The sequence below is a fragment of the Taudactylus pleione genome, unplaced genomic scaffold (genome assembly GCF_031769625.1).
Source record: "Taudactylus pleione unplaced genomic scaffold, aTauple2 ptg000537l, whole genome shotgun sequence".
Classification (NCBI taxonomy): Eukaryota; Metazoa; Chordata; class Amphibia; order Anura; family Myobatrachidae; genus Taudactylus; species Taudactylus pleione.
Genome location: NW_028284939.1, coordinates 10,018,688 through 10,040,841, shown reverse-complemented (window position 1 = coordinate 10,040,841; position 22,154 = coordinate 10,018,688). Strand labels below are relative to the sequence as shown.

General features: G+C 43.3%; 1 protein-coding gene across 2 annotated transcripts in view; it reads right to left on the bottom strand.

Annotated features, from left to right (window-relative positions):
• KCTD15 (potassium channel tetramerization domain containing 15) overlaps positions 1-10,466 on the bottom strand; it is a 55,586-nt gene extending 45,120 nt beyond the window's left edge. The window contains exons 1-2 of one of the 2 annotated variants that reach the window (XM_088451142.1): positions 10,385-10,466; positions 5,088-5,263 (exon numbers count right to left, since the gene is read on the bottom strand). In XM_088451142.1, the coding sequence (XP_088307268.1) occupies positions 5,088-5,251 (164 nt within the window). In that variant the 5' untranslated portion in view covers positions 5,252-5,263; positions 10,385-10,466. Of the gene's footprint in view, positions 1-5,087; positions 5,264-8,486; positions 9,202-10,384 lie in introns of those variants that run through there. The other variant, XM_088451143.1, reaches the window with a different exon arrangement.
• Between the last annotated feature and the right edge of the window lie 11,688 nt (positions 10,467-22,154).

Genomic DNA, 22,154 nt, shown 5'->3' with positions numbered 1-22,154 from the left:
TCCAAAAATTACTGGTAGGTTAATTGGCTACGGACAAAAAAATTATACACAGTATGTGTGTGTGTGTGTACATGCGGTAGAGAATATAGATTGTAAGCTCCTCTGGTGCGCAGGTAACAGCTCTGTTTTACACAAGGCCTGTTGTCGGTCTTTACTCTACTAACATTGACTGGAGCACCAAACCTGAGGATCCTGGCAGAGATCTTTTTTTTCATACTTTTTCTAATATATGTCTTCCTAAAATGAATATTTAACTCTGCATGGAGGAAAGCCAGAGAGTCCGGGGTAGGAATAATTACCTCTCTGGAGCGGGAATGCCTAAAGGACTTGCAGAAGATAAAATTTGAAAGGCTAGGAGGGGATGTCCGTAGTTACAAAGTTTCATGAAAGAGCATTAAGGTTCATAACAAAAGCTCAAAGTCCCCTATTACAGGTTAGAGGATAAAAGGTGACAGTTTTAAAAAGGACATTATCCTAAACCTCTTTTTTTTCTTTGCACAGCAAAGTAAATGTGAAATATTGTCTGTTGTATGTTCTGTCTTTGGATACAGACAGTCTGGTGGTAGGCGGAACGTTTATACTCAGCAGGCCGTGTTGCGTGTTCCTCCGCGGTCTGCTCCTGCTACCTCACTTTCATCTTCCTATGGACAAATGCCCGTTTATAAAGTAATGTAGTTGGGAAAGGAAGTGTCGGAGATAGAGATGGGGGACAGAGATCTTTACCATACACATATAGGAGAAGAACAATGCCGATGCTTCAAACAAGCTCTAGAAGTAGAAGTTACCAAACATACAAAAAAAACCCACTCTGCCTAATTTTCCTTTGCTAATATAAAAACATTATATTTCTTTAGAATTCCACTAGATAAATCATACGAGAGAGCTTCGAAAATGGAGCGAATGAGCCTTTAATGCAACGTCCTAAATCGGTGGTTCCCAAATTCGGCCCTTGCAGTCCTGTTTTTAAGGCTATCCCATGCTTAAGCCCAGGGGACTTTATTAGTACATCAGTCAATCTGATTATATCATCTGTGCATGGATATCCTCAAAATCGGAAATGTTAGGGTGCCTTGAGGGCCGAGTTTGGGGAAACCTGTCCTAAATAAAGAGTTAGAGCAGAGTTTCCCAACTCCAGTCCTCAGGGACCTCTTTCAGTGCATGTGTCACAGATCTCCTCGGTATCACAAGAGAAGGAATGAGTGAATGAACACACCTGTGCGCTAACAAGGAGATCTGGAAAACATGCACTGTTAGAGGTCTAGAGTTGGGAAACACTGCTTCAGAGGATGAGTAGCATACAAAGCATGACTCACCAAGTCCTTGGTAGTGGTGGATATAATTTTCAGCATTTTCCATTGCAGCCCTCTAATTACTATCTGCTTACATACATACTGGTAAAGCACAGGCCCAGCACTCCAATACTGCCCAGTACAGTACAGCACTGCCAGGTACAGTACAGCACTGCCAGGTACAGTACAGCACTGCCAGGTACAGTTAGATTTTATTTTCCTGCATTAGTATTGTTACTTTCTATATAAACCAGATGACTCAGTTATCATTAGAATGAAGTATTAAACATAGAGCTATCTCCAGAATGCAAAACTTGCAGGTATATCTAAACATGGATCACCAAGCGCACCCAACAGGGAGGTGGTGATGCTCTCCCTTTAATTACAGGTCACAGTAATGTGCACAGTACCTGTAATTAGAACCAGGTCATCAAACAACATAGGAGACCAGTTTCTGCCTCCTAAGTAGAAGAGCAAAACTATTGTTACGCTGCCGAGTTCAGTCACTTTTGACCTGTAAACACAATGAGATGTCCGTCCGACTGTAGCCTTCCCCAATCGCTGGTTGGCTGGTGTGAGAATCACTAATGTCACGGTGACATTAGTTAAGAGTTCGGCTGTATTGTGTGTGCAAAATATACAGGTGACCTTATAGGTGGCAGACATAACATTCAGATTGCTCATACAAATCGGCCTTGTGTATAGCATCTTCTGTTGAAGCTCCTAGAGGTGCAGCAAGCAGGAGTGGGCAATAACGTCCCAGCATGCCTTGCCACAGTTTTACTATTAGGCCATGCTAAAACTGTGACAGGGCATGCTGGGTTCTGTAGTTCAACAGCAGCTGGATGGCAGCATATTGCCCACAACTGGGTCAGATGCATCTTGTGGGTGGAGGAAGGAGGTAATTTAACAACATTGCACAATGTTGCATCCACTTACCTACTGCTACCAAATCGGTTCGCTCACCACTGCCACTGGCTTATCATTTAGGGTACCTACCTCCTGGTGTTGGAACTGAGCATGTACCTCCGCTTATCAAATGCATTTGACCTGCGTCTTTTTTAAGAATCGGCCCTTTAAATCCCGCTGCAAAATCGGCAAGTTTGCAAAACGCACAACCTAGCATATGCCCCTGCTCCATGTATTTCCACAACTAGCTACTCTGAATATAAATGATAATATATTATTACAGGAAGTACATGTTACACACATGTGAGGTGTTCGTACAATCATTTTATTAGTAGCGAATGCCTCCAAAATCAGCCATATTAACACTTCAGTGTCTTCACTTTTTGTCTGAGAATTTGATATAATTGCTGGCAGCTTTGCTTTCAATGCAGCCCTGAGGCCCTGGGCGTGATGTACTCGAGAATAATGAACCAGGCATGTGACTGGCAATCGGGCTACATCTGCCTCAGGCAATTTAGGAGGAGAAAATTGAGTTTAGCTACCTAATTAGACTGTAAGGCACAAGTATACCGAAATTCACATTAACACAGAACTATTAGTAAAAAGAGTGCGTTATACTTGAGGCTATAGTTACCTGCGTACTACAGAATGAAAACCCCAAAAACAACTAATGTCGCAGTTGCTCATTCACTAACACTGAGATTCGGAGTGCGGTCCCGATGTCAAAACTGCCCTATGCCAAACATTGCACAGGGGAGTGGCTTCAAATCTATGATTTGCATGTCTCCACCCCGATCTGATAACAGCCTCCCATACACCGTGTAATGCAATTTATTACATTATGAAATAACCAGCACAAATAAACTAACTGAACCAGCTCATAACTATTGCCGTACAACAGATACAATCACTCATTTCCCAAATACAGTAATTATTTAAGTTTTATTAAAAAGAATTGACATTTTAGCTTGATAAATCTAGCACAGCTACATATAATAAATCCGTCCACTTGATGTAAAATGTAGGATTAATATTCTAGCAATGATTTCAATATTAAGAATAACCAATTGATATTATGCTTTACCTAATGGCGATACATTGGGTCAGGTCAAACTATACAAAAATAGTTTTATGCCCAATAGAAAATGATTTAGATGGCAATATAGAGATTTACGGTTAACACAGAACCCATGTATACAGCGGTGTGCCTAGCCATTCTCCTTCGCTGTCGCCGATATGTCGCTTAAAATACCGAAAACTATTTTTTACCTTGTGTGTACATTAAAAAAGACCATTAATCCACATTTGTGAACATGATTAAATCCATTAATAAGATAAAAGAATACCAATTTAACGGAAGATATATTAAAATACAAAGGACAAGAGGGGATGTTGCCCATAGCAACCAGAATCTAGCTATTTTTTTTTTTTTTTGGACAGGTAGGTTCACATTGGCTGCTATCGGCAACACCGCTACCTGCGTCAAGACAATTGTTTTTGTTTCCCAAAAATGTTCCTTATTATGCCAAACTTTGGAGCCTTAGACGTCTGGCATCAGGTTGTTATATCAGGAAGTATATAAATAAATACAGGTATTCCGCATATACCAACACTAAGTCCAGGACAGACTAAAGAAGTCTCTCAACCTCGAGAACTAAAATGTACCCCAGATGCCGGAAAGTGATATTCTCACCACACAGTGCAATGGACTGTAATGTCTGCAAGTTCTGCCAAACATCTGGCAACAGAGGATTGGCTTGTGTTCCTAATTATTATGTGACAAACGTAGCTCTTTTAGCCAAAGTATGCTGTATATAGGAAGCTACACAGTATACAGGGCTGCCCCTTTACCTCCAGATTGTTTTCTACAGTATGTGAATAAAATAAAAAAAAAAGACAAAACGTGGCAACTTTTTGATTTTGGCTGTGACCTTGCAAGATTGAAATTAATAGTTACAGTTTAACTAGTGAGAATGTTCTCCTAGGAACCGAATGCGCCCAGGCACCACCTTGCTGTCTTTGTAATAAGTTTTGTGTATCGGCACGTCAGACATAACCGGAAAGCTCAGCAAAGTCACCCTTCTGTCCCTGTTGCTAGAATGCAAAATGCTGCTAATTATGGAGCTAATTGGCAGAGCACGGCTAATGACAAAAGCCTGTGTTACAGCTTACATCTGTGGCGGTGTCCCGTGGGTCAGACATAACTAGTGGATAGAAAGTTTATGGATATACTGTAGTTGCAGACAGGCTCGTGGTCAGTTCATACAAAGGATGAACAGAACATAAACTCATTTGCACTGTAAAAGTAGTCCTTAAAGGCAACAAACAAACAAACAAACAAACAAACAAACAAAAAAAAGATGATTAACCCAAAGTCGCGTAAGGCACTTTTTAAAGTTTTGTCAACACGTTCGGTGATCTAAGAAAAGCAAGACCTCCCTTTGCTCTGCCTTGCAGATATTTCAATGAAAAAATACCCCTTAATCGTCAACGGAGAGCCAAGATCGGCCGACCATTTGGTACACGTGGATTTAAGTGAACGTCACAAACAGAGTTATTTGGATAAAATATCTCCGTTCAAAAGACACTTTAAAGACCTAATAAACCAAAAGGAAGCAGCGTCCTTTATCTGTAATGCAAACACTTTGAGTACCAAAATATTTAATGATTGTGCATCACAATCCCCTGGGTATTCCGAGGGTATAGAGCTGTGCGTCTAAATCCCTTGGGTATTCAGAGGGTATAGAGCAAATACACATTTTTCAGTCATGTACTCTAGGGTCAGCATAAAAGAAGAACAGAGAAGAACAGAGTCTAGTCCGGGCACAATGGAATATAGTCGTTCAATGTGAGATGGAAATGTACAAAGTAGCAAGTATTGGTCCTTACCTGGAGTCCGGGTACTTTGTCAGCGTGGCTAAGCTGCTGGTATACATATGTCCCCCTACATCGATATGTACCGGAGCATTGGATTTGGTAAGCTGAGCTGGAAGAGGGATTCCTTGGGATGCCAGGGGTGATACCGGGGAGCGGGTGAGAGACAGTCGGGACATGCTGATTTCCTCCTGGTAGCAAAGAACAAAAAAAAAATAAATAACATCAATCCTTCAGCACAATCGGTATTATCTTTGTGATGTGATCACAGATCTAATCAGATCATTTTTTGCATCCGCCTGATTATATCGTCAGCTTACAATTATTGCCACCACCGCAATTAAATATATTTGCATCGTTTTCTTAAAATACCAGAGGGTAAGTGGAATATGCTTATTAGCAAAAAGAAATCAGGAGCAGATTTTTTTTTTTTTTTTTTTTTCAAGGTGTCAGCCTTAAGGGGCACAAAACAAACTGCAAAATTCTAATTAAAGGTCGTGGGCTTATGTGTTAGAAGTGAAATATCCCCTGACAAACGTAGAACCAATTTGTGAATTGGGATTCAGGGTTTTTTTTATCACGTGTCTCTCAATAACGAGACACCTCTAAATTAGTGACTTCCACAGTAGCTGAGGCATTTATTTTATACACGGAGTCAATTTTACATCAATTCACCTACTGTACTATCCCTCAACTGTACTTACCTGTGCACAAAATAAAATAGTGCAAAACTACATTTTTTTACTAGTTGCAGGGGCCTACCTACTGTATTAACAATGTGTGATTAAGCTACACACCACCGCCAAATGGAATAGGTTAATGTTAAGGATACTTAAAAATCCATGGCTTTGATGCATATAAAAAAATGGAAATAGTTACCAGCTGGCCAACTTAAAGTACACGACGCTAAACGAAAGTTACCTATATTAGGTGGTACACAAACATTAACCCTATTACTGTAACAGTTTACATCTTTTCATTCTAACTTTTGCACCCAACAAAAATCAATGCATACAGTAAGCAAACTTAAAATATGGAATTGGTTCCAGTGGAGTAGTTTCGTTATAGTAGGACAATTGGCCAATGACGAATGTCGTTGAATGTAATTTAGTCCACGAAACATCTTATTGGCCAAAAAAAGTATACATTTATAGAACAGAGGACTCCACTGTCCACCAGTTCCTCTACCCATGTCTAAAACACAGCTAAAATAATATTAATAAAATACGGTAATCTTACAATACGCTCAGGTTATAGCTTCACTAAACTCGTAAATTTATTGCACATGTACAATCCAATCTAGTTTATAGACCATTAACTGACCCAACGTGTCGCACGTCCTTTGACTGACCTAACGGAGTGCAGACGTTACCCCTGATTTAACTGACCCAACGTGTCGCACACCCTGGCACTGAACTGACGGAGTGCAGACGTGACCCATGATTTGCCCTACTGTACATACCTGTCACAGGTGCCGAAATACAATATAGAATGACTGACCGCTGTATTACAGCTGGTTAGGACTCCAGATTAATCGAGATTATTTCGTTTTAGAGTAAGAATATTTAGGTTATAATTATAAACGGCAAAAATGTATCAAAGCTAAAAACAAAGTTATTTGATCATCTGTAATGCCTGTCTTAATAAAATCCCAAATGCAAATTGCATGAACTGCTTAGCCTACAATGTACTCTAACAATGCACTATTGATTACACAATCCTATCTTACATTGACTGAGTATGCAGCTACACTGTAATAGGATAGGCGTATTGTATAGTGTGATATAGTATATAACACACACTGCAGTCACCACTGTTCTGTGATATGATAAGAACTGAGTACAGTCTGTTACACAATACTTATTCTACTCAGACACAATACAAGCCTCTGGGACTGTGTGTGTCATATTACTATACAGTGCGCACACACACACACACACACACACACACACACACACACACACACACACACACACACACACACACACACACACACACACACACACACACACTATTAATGGGAGAGAGGAGAGAGTTACCTATAGACTGTATTGGCTCACTGAGGTCCCACATCAGATATACACTTGATATAAATGATACATAATCAATAAATTGATAATGCATCAATATAGAACACTCATTTTAAAGCCAGCTCGCATATAGGTTTTATGCTGGTCTATTCTTTGTCCCATTTAGCTTCCGTTTCATGGCAATGTGGGTCATGTGTAACATATGTACAGTGCTGCATACAATATTGGCGTTTATAAATAAATATTATATCGGTCTGCAGGTAAATGGGTGAACTGACTATTCTGCAAGTTCTTATATGAATGGCTGGGTATTACTGATGCATACTTTTATACGGTGCTTGATTGAACATAGATACACAGATTGATTCATAGATGTAATTATTGAGCTATAGGTATATAGAAGGATACATAGTTCCTTGACAGATGTGCTAATTGATAAGATCAAGCAATAGTTGGCACATTGATTTATAAAAGGATACGAAATAGACTCAGTACAACGCTACATGTTGCTCTGGGCTTTTCTACAGGTTACTTACCTAATTAATGGAGAAATTTAGATTATGCAAGTACAAGGTCATTTAAAACCAATGTGCTGTAGTCATTTACTGTAATACGGTAAGGGGTGAATTTCTATATGGGAACAATATTCATCTCCACAGATAAAGTTCAGGACATTATAGCATCTTGTAAACTAAGTGCAGCACCCAAACTGAGTGCAAGGCAAAGTGAGGTTAAGGCCCCCATACATCAGAGATTGATTGCAGCAATCATGCAATTTGCAATCGATTGTGTATAAAAATCTTTCACTTGTTCAATCGATTGCAGAATTGCCACAATCGATTGAAAAAGGGAAAGATTTTTATACACAATCGATTGCAAATTGCACGATTTACTCCATCTATTAATTATTTTTACCACATATAAGCTTAATACCTTAGTTTCCCCCACGCAATAAACAGCCTCATAAAAAAAAAAGGACGCAGATTTAAACATCTTTAAATAACAAATAAGAACAGTAAACGATATCCACTTTAAGCAAAGGGTTAAAATGACCAACTTTTCCACTCCCAGAAGACACAGCGGAATAGGGCACTTAATGCACCCTGCAGACCTATGAGATGAAATAGTGTTTAGGCAAACCTCTGTGTGAATGTAGTGATGCCGTTGAGTGCAAACCTGTGTGAAAGTAGTATTGCCATTGAGTGCAAACCGCTGTGTGAAAGTAGTAATGCCATTGAGGGCAAACCGCTGTGTGAAAGTAGTAATGCCATTGAGGGCAAACCGCTGTGTGAAAGTAGTAATGCCATTGGGTGGACCATGAAAACAGCCATGCATAGATTGAGAGAGGTGAAACTGGTCAGGACTGATCAAAAATGAAACTCACTTTAAGAACTCCCACCTAATCGCAATAGGATGTCATTGTGCGGCACAGAGACGCTTCCTCCTGGCCCCTCCGCCACTGGGCCCTCCTGGCGCACACTGGGTTAAACGCAATTACGTTGGCCAGCTCTTTGCGAAGGAACCACCGTCTTTAATTGCATTTAAAAAAAAAAAACACAACAGGAGGGTGAAGTATTAGCTGATGGCAAAACCCAATACCACCAGGTCCTCCGATTATGTGGCAATGTAGTTGGTTTTGTTGTCCTTCCTCTCCTCCAGAATAGCCCAATGCAGTCCTCTGAAAAGGCAGATTATCTTCCCCCTGCTTCTGTGGAGGAGCTGCACAAATGTTGCTTGTAAAAGCTATTTGCCCATGTAAAGTGAAGTAATCAGAATGCCATGCTCATTTACACACAAAATGACTCTGTGTCCCATTGTGCTCACAGTTGTTAAGCTCTCTGGGGGTGATTAAACTAGCTAAGGCTGCTGCAGCTTGGGCAGAGCTGAAGAAATTGTTTCTCCATGAAGTTGCCTCTTTACTAAGCTGTTATTTTAACCATAAAAGGTAAACAGAAGGCAATTTCGGAGTGCTCCATCCCTGCCGGGGCGCCTGGGGCAATTTGCCTGAGGCAAAGAATGCTGAAAGTGGATAATATTCCAGGGTGTTGTCTTCAGAACACAAAAGCCTGCAGGAATACTCCGCGTTTGAGGCACACACACACCGGGACGATGCATTAGAGCCCTCTTAAATAGGGGGAGAAGGGGGGGGGGGGGGGGTGGGAGAGAGGAAAAAAAAACTTCAAAAGTGTAACAAGTTTGGGGTGCAAGAGGTTACCCCCACAATCCCTCTGATTTGGTCTGCAGGCCCTTGGTAACTAATACTGGAGGCTGTGGAAACTATACAGGGGCAGAATGAAGGGACTGGGGTAGGTGAAAGGTTGCTGCAACACCCTCAGCACCTACTGCTGGCAATAGAAGGAGGAAGGTTCACAGGCAGGAGGTAAGGAAGCAGGTTGCAGGCAGCAGAGAGGTAGTCAGGTCACAGGCAATGAATGCCAATAACTTGTATACAAAACATACTGACATATTAAAACTGAAATTACGATTCAACACCCCCCCTAAAACCTCCACAATGCCACATTGCAGCTGTATGAAAGAGTTAAATCCTTGTATCTAAATTGCAAGTACAAAGATAAGTTCCAAGGATAGTACTCAGCCCCTTCTTATTACTGTGAGGGTCCTCTATTATACAGCACTACATAAATATATGAAGGTGATTATGCACAGGCAAGCAGAAGGAACTAGATAGCCCTACATATACATACATATACATGGGGACACTTATGGTTAAATTAAAGGGGTAGTACCCTGGTACCTTGACCACCAGATATGACAGCAGTAGGGGGACTCAGACATCAGCTATTTCCTAGAAAGTTTTGGACAAGTGGATGGAAACTCTCAGCACCAGGACACTTGTGTCGCATCATACTGGACCACACGTGCCACTTCCCCCCCAAATCCTGTCCTTCTGCACCCCCTCCCCTTCCCCAACACGAACCTCAGCTCACTTTTTAGGAACACCAGATATAATAGAGTGCATGGGGGGAAGGCTGGTACTGCAGGCATTGTACATACATACAGTGGTAACAGGATAGATCTAAAGTACCCAGACAGCACAGGATGGGCAACATCACCCATGGGCTTCTGCAACCCCCCTCCCCAAAATCTGCTGCAGCTCTCCCTCTCCATGCACACATATCATGCAGGCACAATACATCCATGCGCTGCACACTACATGCCTATATAATGTCAGTCACCCGGGAGGGTGTAGTGGGGTTGATGAGCTGCCCCCTGCCCACACTACTTCCAAGTCACTTTTCACCCACCCAGCCCCTCTCTCACCTGGGTCCTGGGCAGACGTGCCCCTGTGTGCAGAGCCCCCGGTCCGCGGCCGCCGGGTGAGTCAGTACAGGCGCCGGTGCTGCTGCTACTGCTGCTGCTGCTTGGAGAGGGCGGAGGAAGAGGAGAGAGAGAGAGAGCGCCGGCCGCACGCACTCCCAGCTCTGGGCTTCCCGCCGCCTCCGGGGCCGCCGCGGATTAGCTGCAGTTAGCTCTGCCCCCTCCTCGGTGCCAGCTGCGGATAACGGAGATCACCGGGCGCGGGCGGCGGCGGCTGCTGTCAGGCTCCCACCAGGCGAGTCAAGGGGAGTGAGGAGAGGGGAGCTGATGGTAATCATTGTCATTCTGTCTGATGTAATGTTACCCGGGGCACTGTCAGCCAGGCATACATTCTCAGCTCCCACATAAGTAACACAGGGCACGTTTCTCACATCCTCTGCCTGGTGTGTGACTCTGCCACACACTGCAACTGGCATATGGGGGGGGGGGGGGCAGCACCCTCTCTGTGGTCTCTCCTGGTATCCCAAATCTACACCCAAGTCTTCCCAGCCCCAACTTTCTCAGGTACTTTTTCCCTTTGCCTAAAAATATCCCTTTTAACAATCCCTGTTTTTGTTTCACCATTAAATATATATATATATATTTATTATATAGAGGCACAAATGCACTTTTATCAGCTTGCCCCCCCTCACACCCATATTTGTGCTCTGCCCATTGCCTCACCTCCCTTTCTGCCCACCTATTGCTCCCCCAAGGTTTTTTTTTTTTAACTTTTACACATCCCCCATCCCCACCTCACCTCAATATCCCCCCACCCTCCAGGTTTCATTGCTGCTGCCAGCTCTTTTCTTTACACCCCCTCTCTCCACCAAATTACCCCTATTACCTTTCATTTTTCTCCCCAAGCTATTTTCACCCCATAGCCGACCCCCCCCTCCCTTCCCCTGAAGTTCCCTTTTCAGCCTCCCTGCTAATGTCTGGCATTAGATTCCCTTCAGGCCATTAATACCAAATGACGTCTGTGGACAAGCTTTGTGCTATTGCAAAATGCACCCTCTGCACTAGCCCCTGGCTAAACGCGCCATTTCAATTATAGAGCACGGCTAGCTGGAGATGTCTGCTATGAAGATCTCCCATGCAGATATTTCACATCCCCCCCCCCTTTCTCCTCTATCCCCCTGCATCTTTACAGTGTTTGTAGCCGCGCTTCTTTCGACAAAAGCACAAAAACCAGCAAAATGATGAAGGAAAACTTTTGTATGGGGTCACTTTTGGTTTCTGTGGGGTTAATGTTACTCTCTAGACAAACTACTATAAATCCGGCACGCGTGTTCGGTTGGCCGGCGTCAAAAGAAACAAAATGCCGCGTGGCGCGTGCAAATAGGAGCTCAGATGCCGCAGAACCTCTTTTACGGCCGAGAAGCTAGTCGTCATTTTTGTAATTTTTTGGATGTTGAATGCAGTCGTTAGTGTGACCATTTATGTCGGCCTTGCTACGCTGGCCTGGTGGCCACGGTCATTAAAAAAACACTCCAGCCTAAGGGTAAATTGCCCCCACCCCTCATACTCTCAATTTAGCCAGCGACTGCTTTTACGAGGACGGATCTGATGGAAAAGACAGGGATTTTATGCCGAGGAGCGGTTGCATTCTGTAACACTTACATCACTAATTTTTGTTACAGATACGGGGATGTGGCTTTGATATGCACAGTTTTCACTTTTTAGGCTTGTAGCAATAGTACCGTAATAATAATCATCAACAGCAGACTCCATTCCTATAGTTTCTAGAAGATCTCCAGCACCAACTAGTGCCAAATGTCCGCAAGTGCAACCAAGCGGCAGTTCTGCGTTCACCCCTATCTATAAAGGTCAAGTACTTTTGTTTTTGAGGTTAGCAGGAGACTACGTCCCAGTTGTCGACTAGGTTCTGGGATTAGTATAATTAATTTAATATTCCATATGCCTTTTGTTCCGGCATATCACAAAGCTACAAAAGAACATCATACAGTCTTTTTATCCCCATGGCAGGAATAAACAACTTTTGGTTCCCGGGGCACTTTTTTTTTTGTTTTTGGAGTACGAACTCCAGCAGAAAAGGGAAATTTTCTCATTAAAGTTACATCCCCGCAGTTAGTTCAATTACTTGATATATGCAAAAGATGTTGTAAATTTAAAGATTTAAATAGCTTACAAAGATGCCAGGGGCTCCATCAGTTAATTTCCTTAATTTATGGATATTTAACGCTGCTTTTGAAATGAAAAGGAGAATCAGAAGTAGGTCATCTTAATGATTAGCATCCCACACGCCTAATGTTGTTTTTTTTTTCGGGTTCATTGCAACAGGACAGGTAGATCAGGGGGACAGGACAGTTGAATCTGCTCAAGACAAAGACTTTTTTTTTTTCAAAGGAAAAAACACAAAGTAGATAATGTCTTTATTTATTAGACTTCAGTATAGAGCGATATTGGATACGGGCAGCCGCAAGGATAGATATAACACCTTCGTGCTGACATTGTAGCCTAAATCTTCATTACCAATTCTCTTTGAGCTCTAGAGGGTGTGAAAAGAAATATAATGAGAACTATTGTGTGATTGAGATTTTTAGCTCTACAAAACTGCTAGTTACTGTTCCCAATGTCTTGTAAAATAAATTATACTGATGAAAGTACTTCTGAAGCTTGTGTATGGAAGTAGAAGAAAGGTATCGCCATCCAAGCGGTTTCACGGAGATGGGCGTATATATACACTATATAGACAAAAGTATTCGGCCACACCAATTAATCATTGAATTGAGGTGTTTCGATCAGACTCGTTGCCACAGGTGAATACAAAATGGCTCAGTGACTTCAAGCGTGGTACTGTGATAGGATGCCACCTCTGCAGTAAGACAGTTTGTGAAATTTCATCCCTGCTGGATATTCTACGGTCAACTGTAAGTGATATTATTAGAAAGTGAAAGCGAATAGGAACAACAGCAACAAAGCCGAAGACCTCGTAAATTCACAGAGCGTGGTCCACGACTGATGAGGAGCATGGTGCGTAAAAGTCGCCAACACTTCTGCTGATTCCATAGCTAAAGAGTTCCAAACTTCTACTGGCATTAATGTACGCACAAAAACTGTGCAGCGGGAGCTTAATGGAATGGGCTTTCATGACTGTTCAGCTGCATGCGACCCTCGCATCACCAAGTCCAATGCCAAGCGTCGGATGGAGTGATGTAAAGAACACTGACACTGGACTGTGGAGCAGTGGAAATGTGTTCTGTGGAGTGATGAATAGCGCTTCTCTGTTTGGCAGTCAGATGGGCGAGTCTGGGTTTGGCGGATGCCGGGAGAACGTTACCTGTCTGGCTGCACTCTGCCAACTGTGAAGATTGGTGGAGAAGGGATAATGGTATGGGGCTGTTTTTCAGGGTTTGGGCTAGGGCTCTTATCTCCAGTGAAGGGCAATCCTAATGCTTCAGCATACCAAGACATTTTGGACAATGCTATGCTTTCAATTTTGTAGCAACAGTTTGGGGAAGTCCCTTTTCTATTCTAACATAACTGTACCCCAGTGCACAAAGCAAGGACAATAAAGACATGTTTTGATGAGGTCGGTGTGGAAGAACTTGACTGGCCCGCACAGAGCCCTGACCTCAACCCTATTGAGCACCTTTGGGATGAACTGGACCGCAGATTGCGAGCCAGGCCTTCTTATCCAACATCAGTGCCTGACCTCATAAATGCTCTACAGAATGAATGGGCACAAATTCCCACAGAAACCCCCCAAAATATCGTGGAAAGCCTTCCAAGAAGAGTGGAAGCTGTTATAGCTGCAAAAGGGGGACCAACTCCATATTAAAGTATATGTATTTGAATACAATGTCATTACAGTCGCTTTGTCCATATAGAGTGTGTGTGTGTGTGTATATATAATAACAATATGGTTGCAAGCAGAATACTAGTAGACAAATTGTCATACAACATAGTCTGGGAAGATTGTCAGTGCCAGCTGGGGCCAGAACAATTGCTTTGGAGAGCCACATCCGGCCTATGGGTAGCCAGAGATCAGCTGTAAATGAATGTACTTTCATTGCATTAATAACTCATGCTAAACTACTTTTGGTCCAAACTTCTATGTATGCTCTATAGCAGGGGTGGCCAAACTCAGTCCTCGAGATCTACCAACAGTCCACGTTTTCCAGGTCTCACAGAATCACAAGTGAAATAAATAGCTCCACCTGTGGATCTTTCAAAATGTGTCAGTGAGTAATGACTACACCTGTGCACCTGCTGGGTGACCTGGAAAATGTGAACTGTTGGTAGATCTCGAGGGCCGAGTTTGGCCAACTCTGCTCTATAGAGACTGACATTTATCACGTATGGCTAAGGCTATGTATACAGAATATTACCATTCTTATATCAGGAAAGGTAAGCAGTTACATTTAAATAGAGAAGGACAAAACGCAAGCAAAGCCATTTTATCACATTGTAGTGGGTTGCTTCCAAGGATGGTCTGTGTCACGACTCTAGGAAATATTCCCTCCAGTGATGGATCAGACTCTGTGGGCTGAGACCGTGGTAGCAATAACTGAGGAGGTTTCAGATAGCTTTTCTTCATAGGAGAAATAAGACTTGAATCCTAGTAGATTTTGAAAGAATACAAGGCTTTATTGAACAAACAGGAGAGTGGGGAATGATAAGTAGAATTAGAGCAAAAAGTCCAGAATGATAAGAACTCGAATCTTGAGAATCTGTGACGAGAAGGTGGCAGCGTAGTAGGAGTGGGATGACTGGTATTAGTGCGTGAACTCCACAGCAAGCAGGAAACTAGACAAATGACACTGAGTTATCCTCATTCGACGGATGCAGGAATCCGGAGTCCGAGTCACTGGGGTTCACCCTGTCGAAGTCAAATAATTGGTTATGATCATTTGTAATTATTATCTGATGATCTAGTCGTCTGTGGGCTGATAAAGAGTAGATCGGACGCTACTCTGCATCGGCGAAATCCGATTCGCACAAATGCGTATATGTATATTTATATCTATGCAAGGTTTAGTCAGTAATGAGAAACAGGTTCCGTATACATGTCTGTGACTAGTAATTAAAATACACAAAGATACTGTGAAGTGTTTAGGAATATTTTAATTGCAAAGAAACAATTGTCAGAAGTTTGACTATCGTTAGCAATTGTATGCCTTGTGTTCAATGCTAATGTGGTTATGAAGAACTGACAATTATATTCTAAATAAGCATAGGGAAGCCTTTGTTGAGTTATCAGACTTCTTGACTCCTGCAAAAGCTTGCTATGTCCCCTGTGAGCAGAACAACTTCATTGTATATGACTACTTGGAATTAGAATCAGACAGATTCAATATCAAAAATGCCAGTTAATGGATAAAGCGCTATATATATATATATATATATATATATATATATATATATATATATTTTAATCCATGACATATACAATTTTACACATACATATATACATGCATACACATGGACGTTTACATGCATACTCGCATACATATACATAGTTGTTATTTCAATATACAGACGCTCAACGCATACTGATGAATTATGGTAAATATCTCACATTCACTTATGCAAGCACATATGTAAAAGGTTCCCTAGCATTGAGCATAATATTAGAGTTTTGTTAGCTAATCATGGTGCAAAATGTACATATATGATATTTAAGGTATAGAACTTAGTAGACATGTCATGTTTGGTATCATACTGACACCCTGTTTAATTCCAGATATCCGAATCTATCGGCGAAGGAGTCTCCTCTTGCGTTCGGTGGTTATGGATTATGGGGAATTATTGGTTAGAATGTGTACTCTGTATGTAGTGTCTTAGCCAGTTTTAACTCGTTTGGAGGGATGGACCATATCCCTGCTGTCACCATATGAACTGTCCTATGACCTGCATCGTACCAGAATGACAAGACTCAAGAACCAATGAAATCACGTATGCTTGTCTCTATTGTTGGTGTAACACTCTGGAGGGTATATAGGCTTGTGCTTTTGGGGCTAGATCTCAGTCATATCCATTTGCTGACCGCAGACGTCAGGATTGATGACAGGGACCTGGATCCGAGGTGCATGCGTATGTATTGGCTGTACCTTTTGTATTTAATTGTCTTTGCGCTAATTGTGATAGATCAAAGTGTGTAACTTGCTTTTTGTTGCAATAAGAACTTTTTGTGCTTTGGAACCACAATCAAAGTCTGGAAAGCAATTATTTCATGTTTAGCGATATTGGGGTATTCATAACCCAGTAAGATGAGACGGGGATCCTAGGTCAAAGGTACAGAGGTATATCCAGCTAGACCATGATGACCTTGGCTTGCGATGAGTGTGGGTCTTGAGTACACAACGGTGCGTCGAACTCCAGATGAAATACACTGAGATGCATGACGGAGATATGGACGAAATGCGCAGGTGTGCGACTATAGGTGCTTCGGGTTTTGTATCCAAAGTAGCGCCTTTAGGTGCTTCGGGTTTTGTACCCAAAGTAGCGTATTTAGACAAAGAGCAGGACATGGAGATCTAGACTAAGTCAGACTAGACGATAACAGGAGCCAAATACTTGGACTTGAGAAGACGTCGTACAGGTACTGAATTAACGTCCATGAAGGATTTATATAGGCAGTGCCTGCCGCTGATTGGCGGCAGATTCCCAGCAGACTTGAGGGCTAGATCTGATTGGTTGGTCTAACATCACATGGCAGAAGCAAGATGGCCGCCCCCATGAACCGGAGTCCTCGCTGATGGTATTGGAGAATGACGCATTACTGCAGGAGAAGTAGCAGTCCGCACTGGAGAGAGAGTTTGAGAATGATGGGATCCACGCTTGGTGCCAGTGACCCAAAGGCCGGAGGTACGTAATGCCACTGAGTGGACTTTGCATTGAGGCTTGGCGATCACATTCCTGACAGTCTGGAGTTGTCATTTCAGGTGCGAACGTAGCAGTTTTGTTTAGTGTCTACGACAAAAGCACAGCAAGAAGGGTTTACACACAGGATCATCGATTCAGATTTGGCAGCAGTGAGAGGGACATATTACAGGTAATCTGTATGTCCCATCTACATACATACTAAGGCCATAAATAGGCCGTACGTTTTCCACCTGGGAGGTAGGGGCAAACTCACCACCTGAAACCCAGATGGTTAACCTCTTCCTTATAACTTATGTGACAGTTCTTCACCCACATACCACCCCAGTTAACAGGTGACCCTTCACCTCCCGAGGTGCAAGCTCGATACTCCCAACCTTTACAGGACAAAAAGTCATTTAAATGTAAGTGTCTCGGCTAGTGATGCACTTGAAACTTGAAGGCCAGGCACCACCTCATGAGAGGGCCATTAGAGTCTGGTAGAGAGGAGCCACCTAAAGTGAGCATGGCCTGTGGCTATCACAAAATTAACCCCCCACCAAATAATAGTCGAATGTTTCTACAGGCCACTTAACAAATGTAGAATGACGGCCTTATGAGGATAGTGCTTTCTGCTGAGTTACAGGACAGAATGCTCCATACCTCAATCACCTGATGTAATAGAGACCCTAAACCCATGTCGGAAGTATTTGTCAGTAACATATCGTTGGGTAAAGTCAGGAGCTCGCAATAGAGGACCTTCAAAAAGAATGCGCTTGACAGTGAGAAAAACAGTGCAACATCCATTAAAGGGGCTGCTATGGTTTAGAATGTAGGGATAGCTGACAATGGACATAACTGTTTTGTAGTAAGTGGTATTGTAGCGTTATTCACGGCCCGAACCTTATCTAGTAAGGGCTTGGGACAGTCATTACCCACAATGTACCTTGAATATTAGCGTTGGAGAGCAGCACATGAACTCTGGAGCCATGAGGTATTTCAGTTGCAATTAGTGGTTTAATTCGCTGACAGTGGCGTAACTATGGTATTTGGAACCCAGGGCAAGATGAAAAACTAAGAACCCCCCCACCCCCACAGAAAAAGTAGGCGTGGTCACATGCCACGAGGGGTGTGTCCACTGAAAAATGGGGTGTGTCAACATAACACTTCACTGTTTTTCGTCACTCTGGGAACATTCCTTTCTCTTACATATGCACCTTAACTATATGGTGGTTTCTCACAATGGGGAACATCTGAAGAAATTTATCCTCCCATGGCAGATGGTGTCTTCAGTTGGTATTTACTATTCATGTAGGACATGGTCCAGAAGGTACCTGTTTGTGTAAGAACATTACCAAGGTCGTCATCATACAACAGCGGTTCAACCAGACTCGTGCCCCATGTGCCACTTCCTGCCCCATGCATTTCTCAGCCACACCATAATTTCTTCCCTGCGTCGTCTCCCAGCCACACCATCATCTCGCCCCTGCGTCTCTCAGCCACACCATCATCTCGTCCCTGCGTCTCGCAGCCACACCATCATCTCGCCCCTGCGCCTCGCAGCCACACCATCATGTCCACTCTGCATCCCCTCAGTACACCATCATCTCTTCCCTGCGTCATCTCTCAGCCACACCATCATCTCCCCCCTGCGTCTCTCAGCCACACCATCATGTCCACTCTGCATCCTCTCAGCCACACCATCATCTCTTCCCTGCGTCGTCTCTCAGCCACACCATCATCTCGCCCCTGCATCTCTTTGCTACACCATTACGTTCCGCTTGCGTCTCTCACCATCCCACTTCACTCCATGTCTCTGTCTCCCCCTTTCTTCAGTCTGTGTAAAATAGCCTCCCCTCATTCATTCTGTGTTTCTCTGTGCCACCCCCTCATTCTGTGTCTCCAATCCCTTCTTTCTCTCGGTTTCCCTCCTTCCCCCGGTAACTGCCAGCCACCCTCACCTCTGCCTTTTGTCTGGATGAGCTGCAGACGGCGGGGCTCTAATTCCCTGCGGGACAGGGAGTGTGGTGTCACGTGACGCTGGTGTTGCGCTCCCGGCAGCAATGTGGGAGGTGCAGTCATGCCGCTGAGCACCATGGGCCTTGCTCGGCGGCGCAATGGTGAGTGTGTGGCGGGCGCTACAGGGAGCTGTGTTATTCCTCCTCATATCTCTTTGTATGGTCCCCTCTCCCCTATATAATAATGATACCACATATCAGTGTGTGCCGGGAGCTGTGTTTTTACCCCTCAAATATCACTGTACAGTACCCTCCTCCTTATATAATAATACCACATTCATCAGTGTGTGCTGGGTGATGTGTTATTTCCCCTTATATATCATTGTACAGTCCCCTCCCCCTTACATAATAAATTAATTGTCAGGAATGTCTGCAATAAAATGGCAGTTAAAGCACCTGTAACCCTGCCCCCTCTGCTCTGTGACTGGGAGACTATAAGAATATGGCCGCCAGTCACCGTACTTGAGGACACCATTAGACTATAAAGCTGTTACTCTAGTGATGAACCTATGAGCGGCAGGTTGCTGCTAGTTACAGGACTTCCTCCGTACTTTGTGCCACCTGATTGGCTACTCGCTGCTACCAGTCACTGTAGCCAATCAGGTGGTACAAAGTACAGAGGACGCCCTGTAATCTGCCACTCACAGATCACCACACTTAGGAGAATGAGAGAAGGGCGGTCAGGGAGGCAGGGCAGTTCTAGTGTAGCAGCCATTGGCGGAACATTATGAGACCCACGGGGCAGGTGAGTACGCTGTCCTGGCCGGTGGCGCCCCCCTCTGCTATGAGGCTTCAGACTGCGTATGGTATCGCAGTGGCTAATTTAAGCACGCCCCTGCAACGACGTCTCAATGCGTTTGCCCGACCACCTCCCCCGTTACCACCCACAAACCTGTCAATCACTCTACCATGGGTCTGCGTATCCTCTGCGATCGCATTCCCGATCACAATAGCTAGTTTGCGCACGCGCACTGCGATGCATGCTCAGTACGCAACAATTGGACGATTGCGTGCGAATTAGCAACTGAGATCCTGGCTGAATCAGGCCCTGTGTTCCTAAAAGCATGTGGACTTTAATACATTTGATATGTGTTGATATGTTTCATTGTTGTTTGATGCATAACCCAAATGTTTCTGGTTACAAGATGGGCTTTGCCAAATAATTATTGAGTAAAGTGTTATACAGATGTGGCGTGAGACGCCTGGCTTGATTGTGCTGCCATTTCTGCTTGTGCCGTTTGTCTTTTTTGCCAGACAATGTGTCTCTTAGTCGCAATGCGATGCGTCTAAGATGCACAAGGAGACTGCATTGTTTAATTTATACGCAACTTTTTTTTTATATCTGTGTGCGACTGAATCTGTAAATTTCATTTGCCCTGGAGCATGCAACTTCCAGATCAGAATAAGGGGTCTATTTACTAAGCAGTGTTAGGAGACAGAGTGAAAAGTGATAAGGTGCCAGCCAATCAGCTCCCAACTGTCATCTCACAGGCTGTGTTTGACAAATGACAGTTGGGAGCTGATTGGCCGGCACCTTATCACTTTCTTATCACTTTTCACTCTGTCTCCTAACACTGCTTAGTAAATAGACCCCTAAGCATCCTCTGTTGCACAACGGAGACTGATTACACAGTACCAGGAGCATATCCCGGATCAGGAATGTTCAGTTTGCACCATATGTTCTTCATCCCTCCTTAGGAAGCTACGTGATTCCCGCTTCATTAAAGGAAGGTCAGGATTTTTTTTTTTTTTTTAGCAGTACCCTGTTATGCACCAGGGTGCTGCAAAGTTACGTCTGTTATTAGCTCTGCCTAAACTTATGAGCAAACATTCTCTAACTTAGGGCACATTTAAAACATTGTGACAGGTGGAAACCTACCTGCAGAACTACACCGTCCCTGTTCCAGATCTTACTTTTCAGAAACTGATGGACCATCTGGTCATCTAGAAGTCACATTTGTGTGGAACAGCTTGTTTCATTTTGTTTATCTCACAGTAAAATCTCAGCTGATGTATTATTACAGCGTGTTGTCTTCATTTGATTAAATGTATTGATGTAAATTATTGCCAAGATTACAAGAGTAAAGAGCGGCCCAGTTGAAAGTTATAGAGCAGCCCATGTGACCCCACATTGCATCTACACTCGCTTCTTTTCTCTGAGTGGGAGCTGCCATGATAATCCTTTTTAATATAATCCATATTATGCTATATAAACTGAAAAAATCATATTCATCCAAGAATGTGCCTGTCTGTCCATGACTTGTAAACATGCAAAGGAGGTAAAAAGCTTGTTGTAGGATACGTAACTGTAAACAGAGTAGGTAATTGAGTCAAGTCAGTGACTTGGATGTAGGATGGACCCTTACAGAAATTTGCCAGATTCCGGGCATGTCTTAATAATTTTTTTCTTTCTTCGACATCCAAGGAGAAGCAAAATTTTAACTAAATAATGGAAAATAATGCACATATTAAATCCGATCTGTGAAATAGCTGCTCTGCTGTGGCTGTCAAGGCTGCAGGTTGCCGTCCCTGGCTCCCATGCAACCCAAATGTAGGTCTGACTGGGGCAACCACTTGTGCAACTGCACCACTCGCTTTCCCCTTGTTATGGGCCTGATGTGATCTGGGGGTACAGGTGACACAAAGTTAGGTACTCGTCATCATCAGTGCGCTCTTGCACTTGACCTATACTGGAGCCAGACATACAGCACAGCTCATAAGTCTTTTAACAGATTGGTTTTCGTGCTTCGAGTTGGCAACAGTGGTGCGATAGGCTTTTGCGCGTTAGCTCAGACTATCGGAAGTGCCCACATTTCTCCTCACCACCAGGACTTCACTAGACAACGGTTTTTATAAGAAAAATTACATGGGGCGATTTGTCAAAAGCG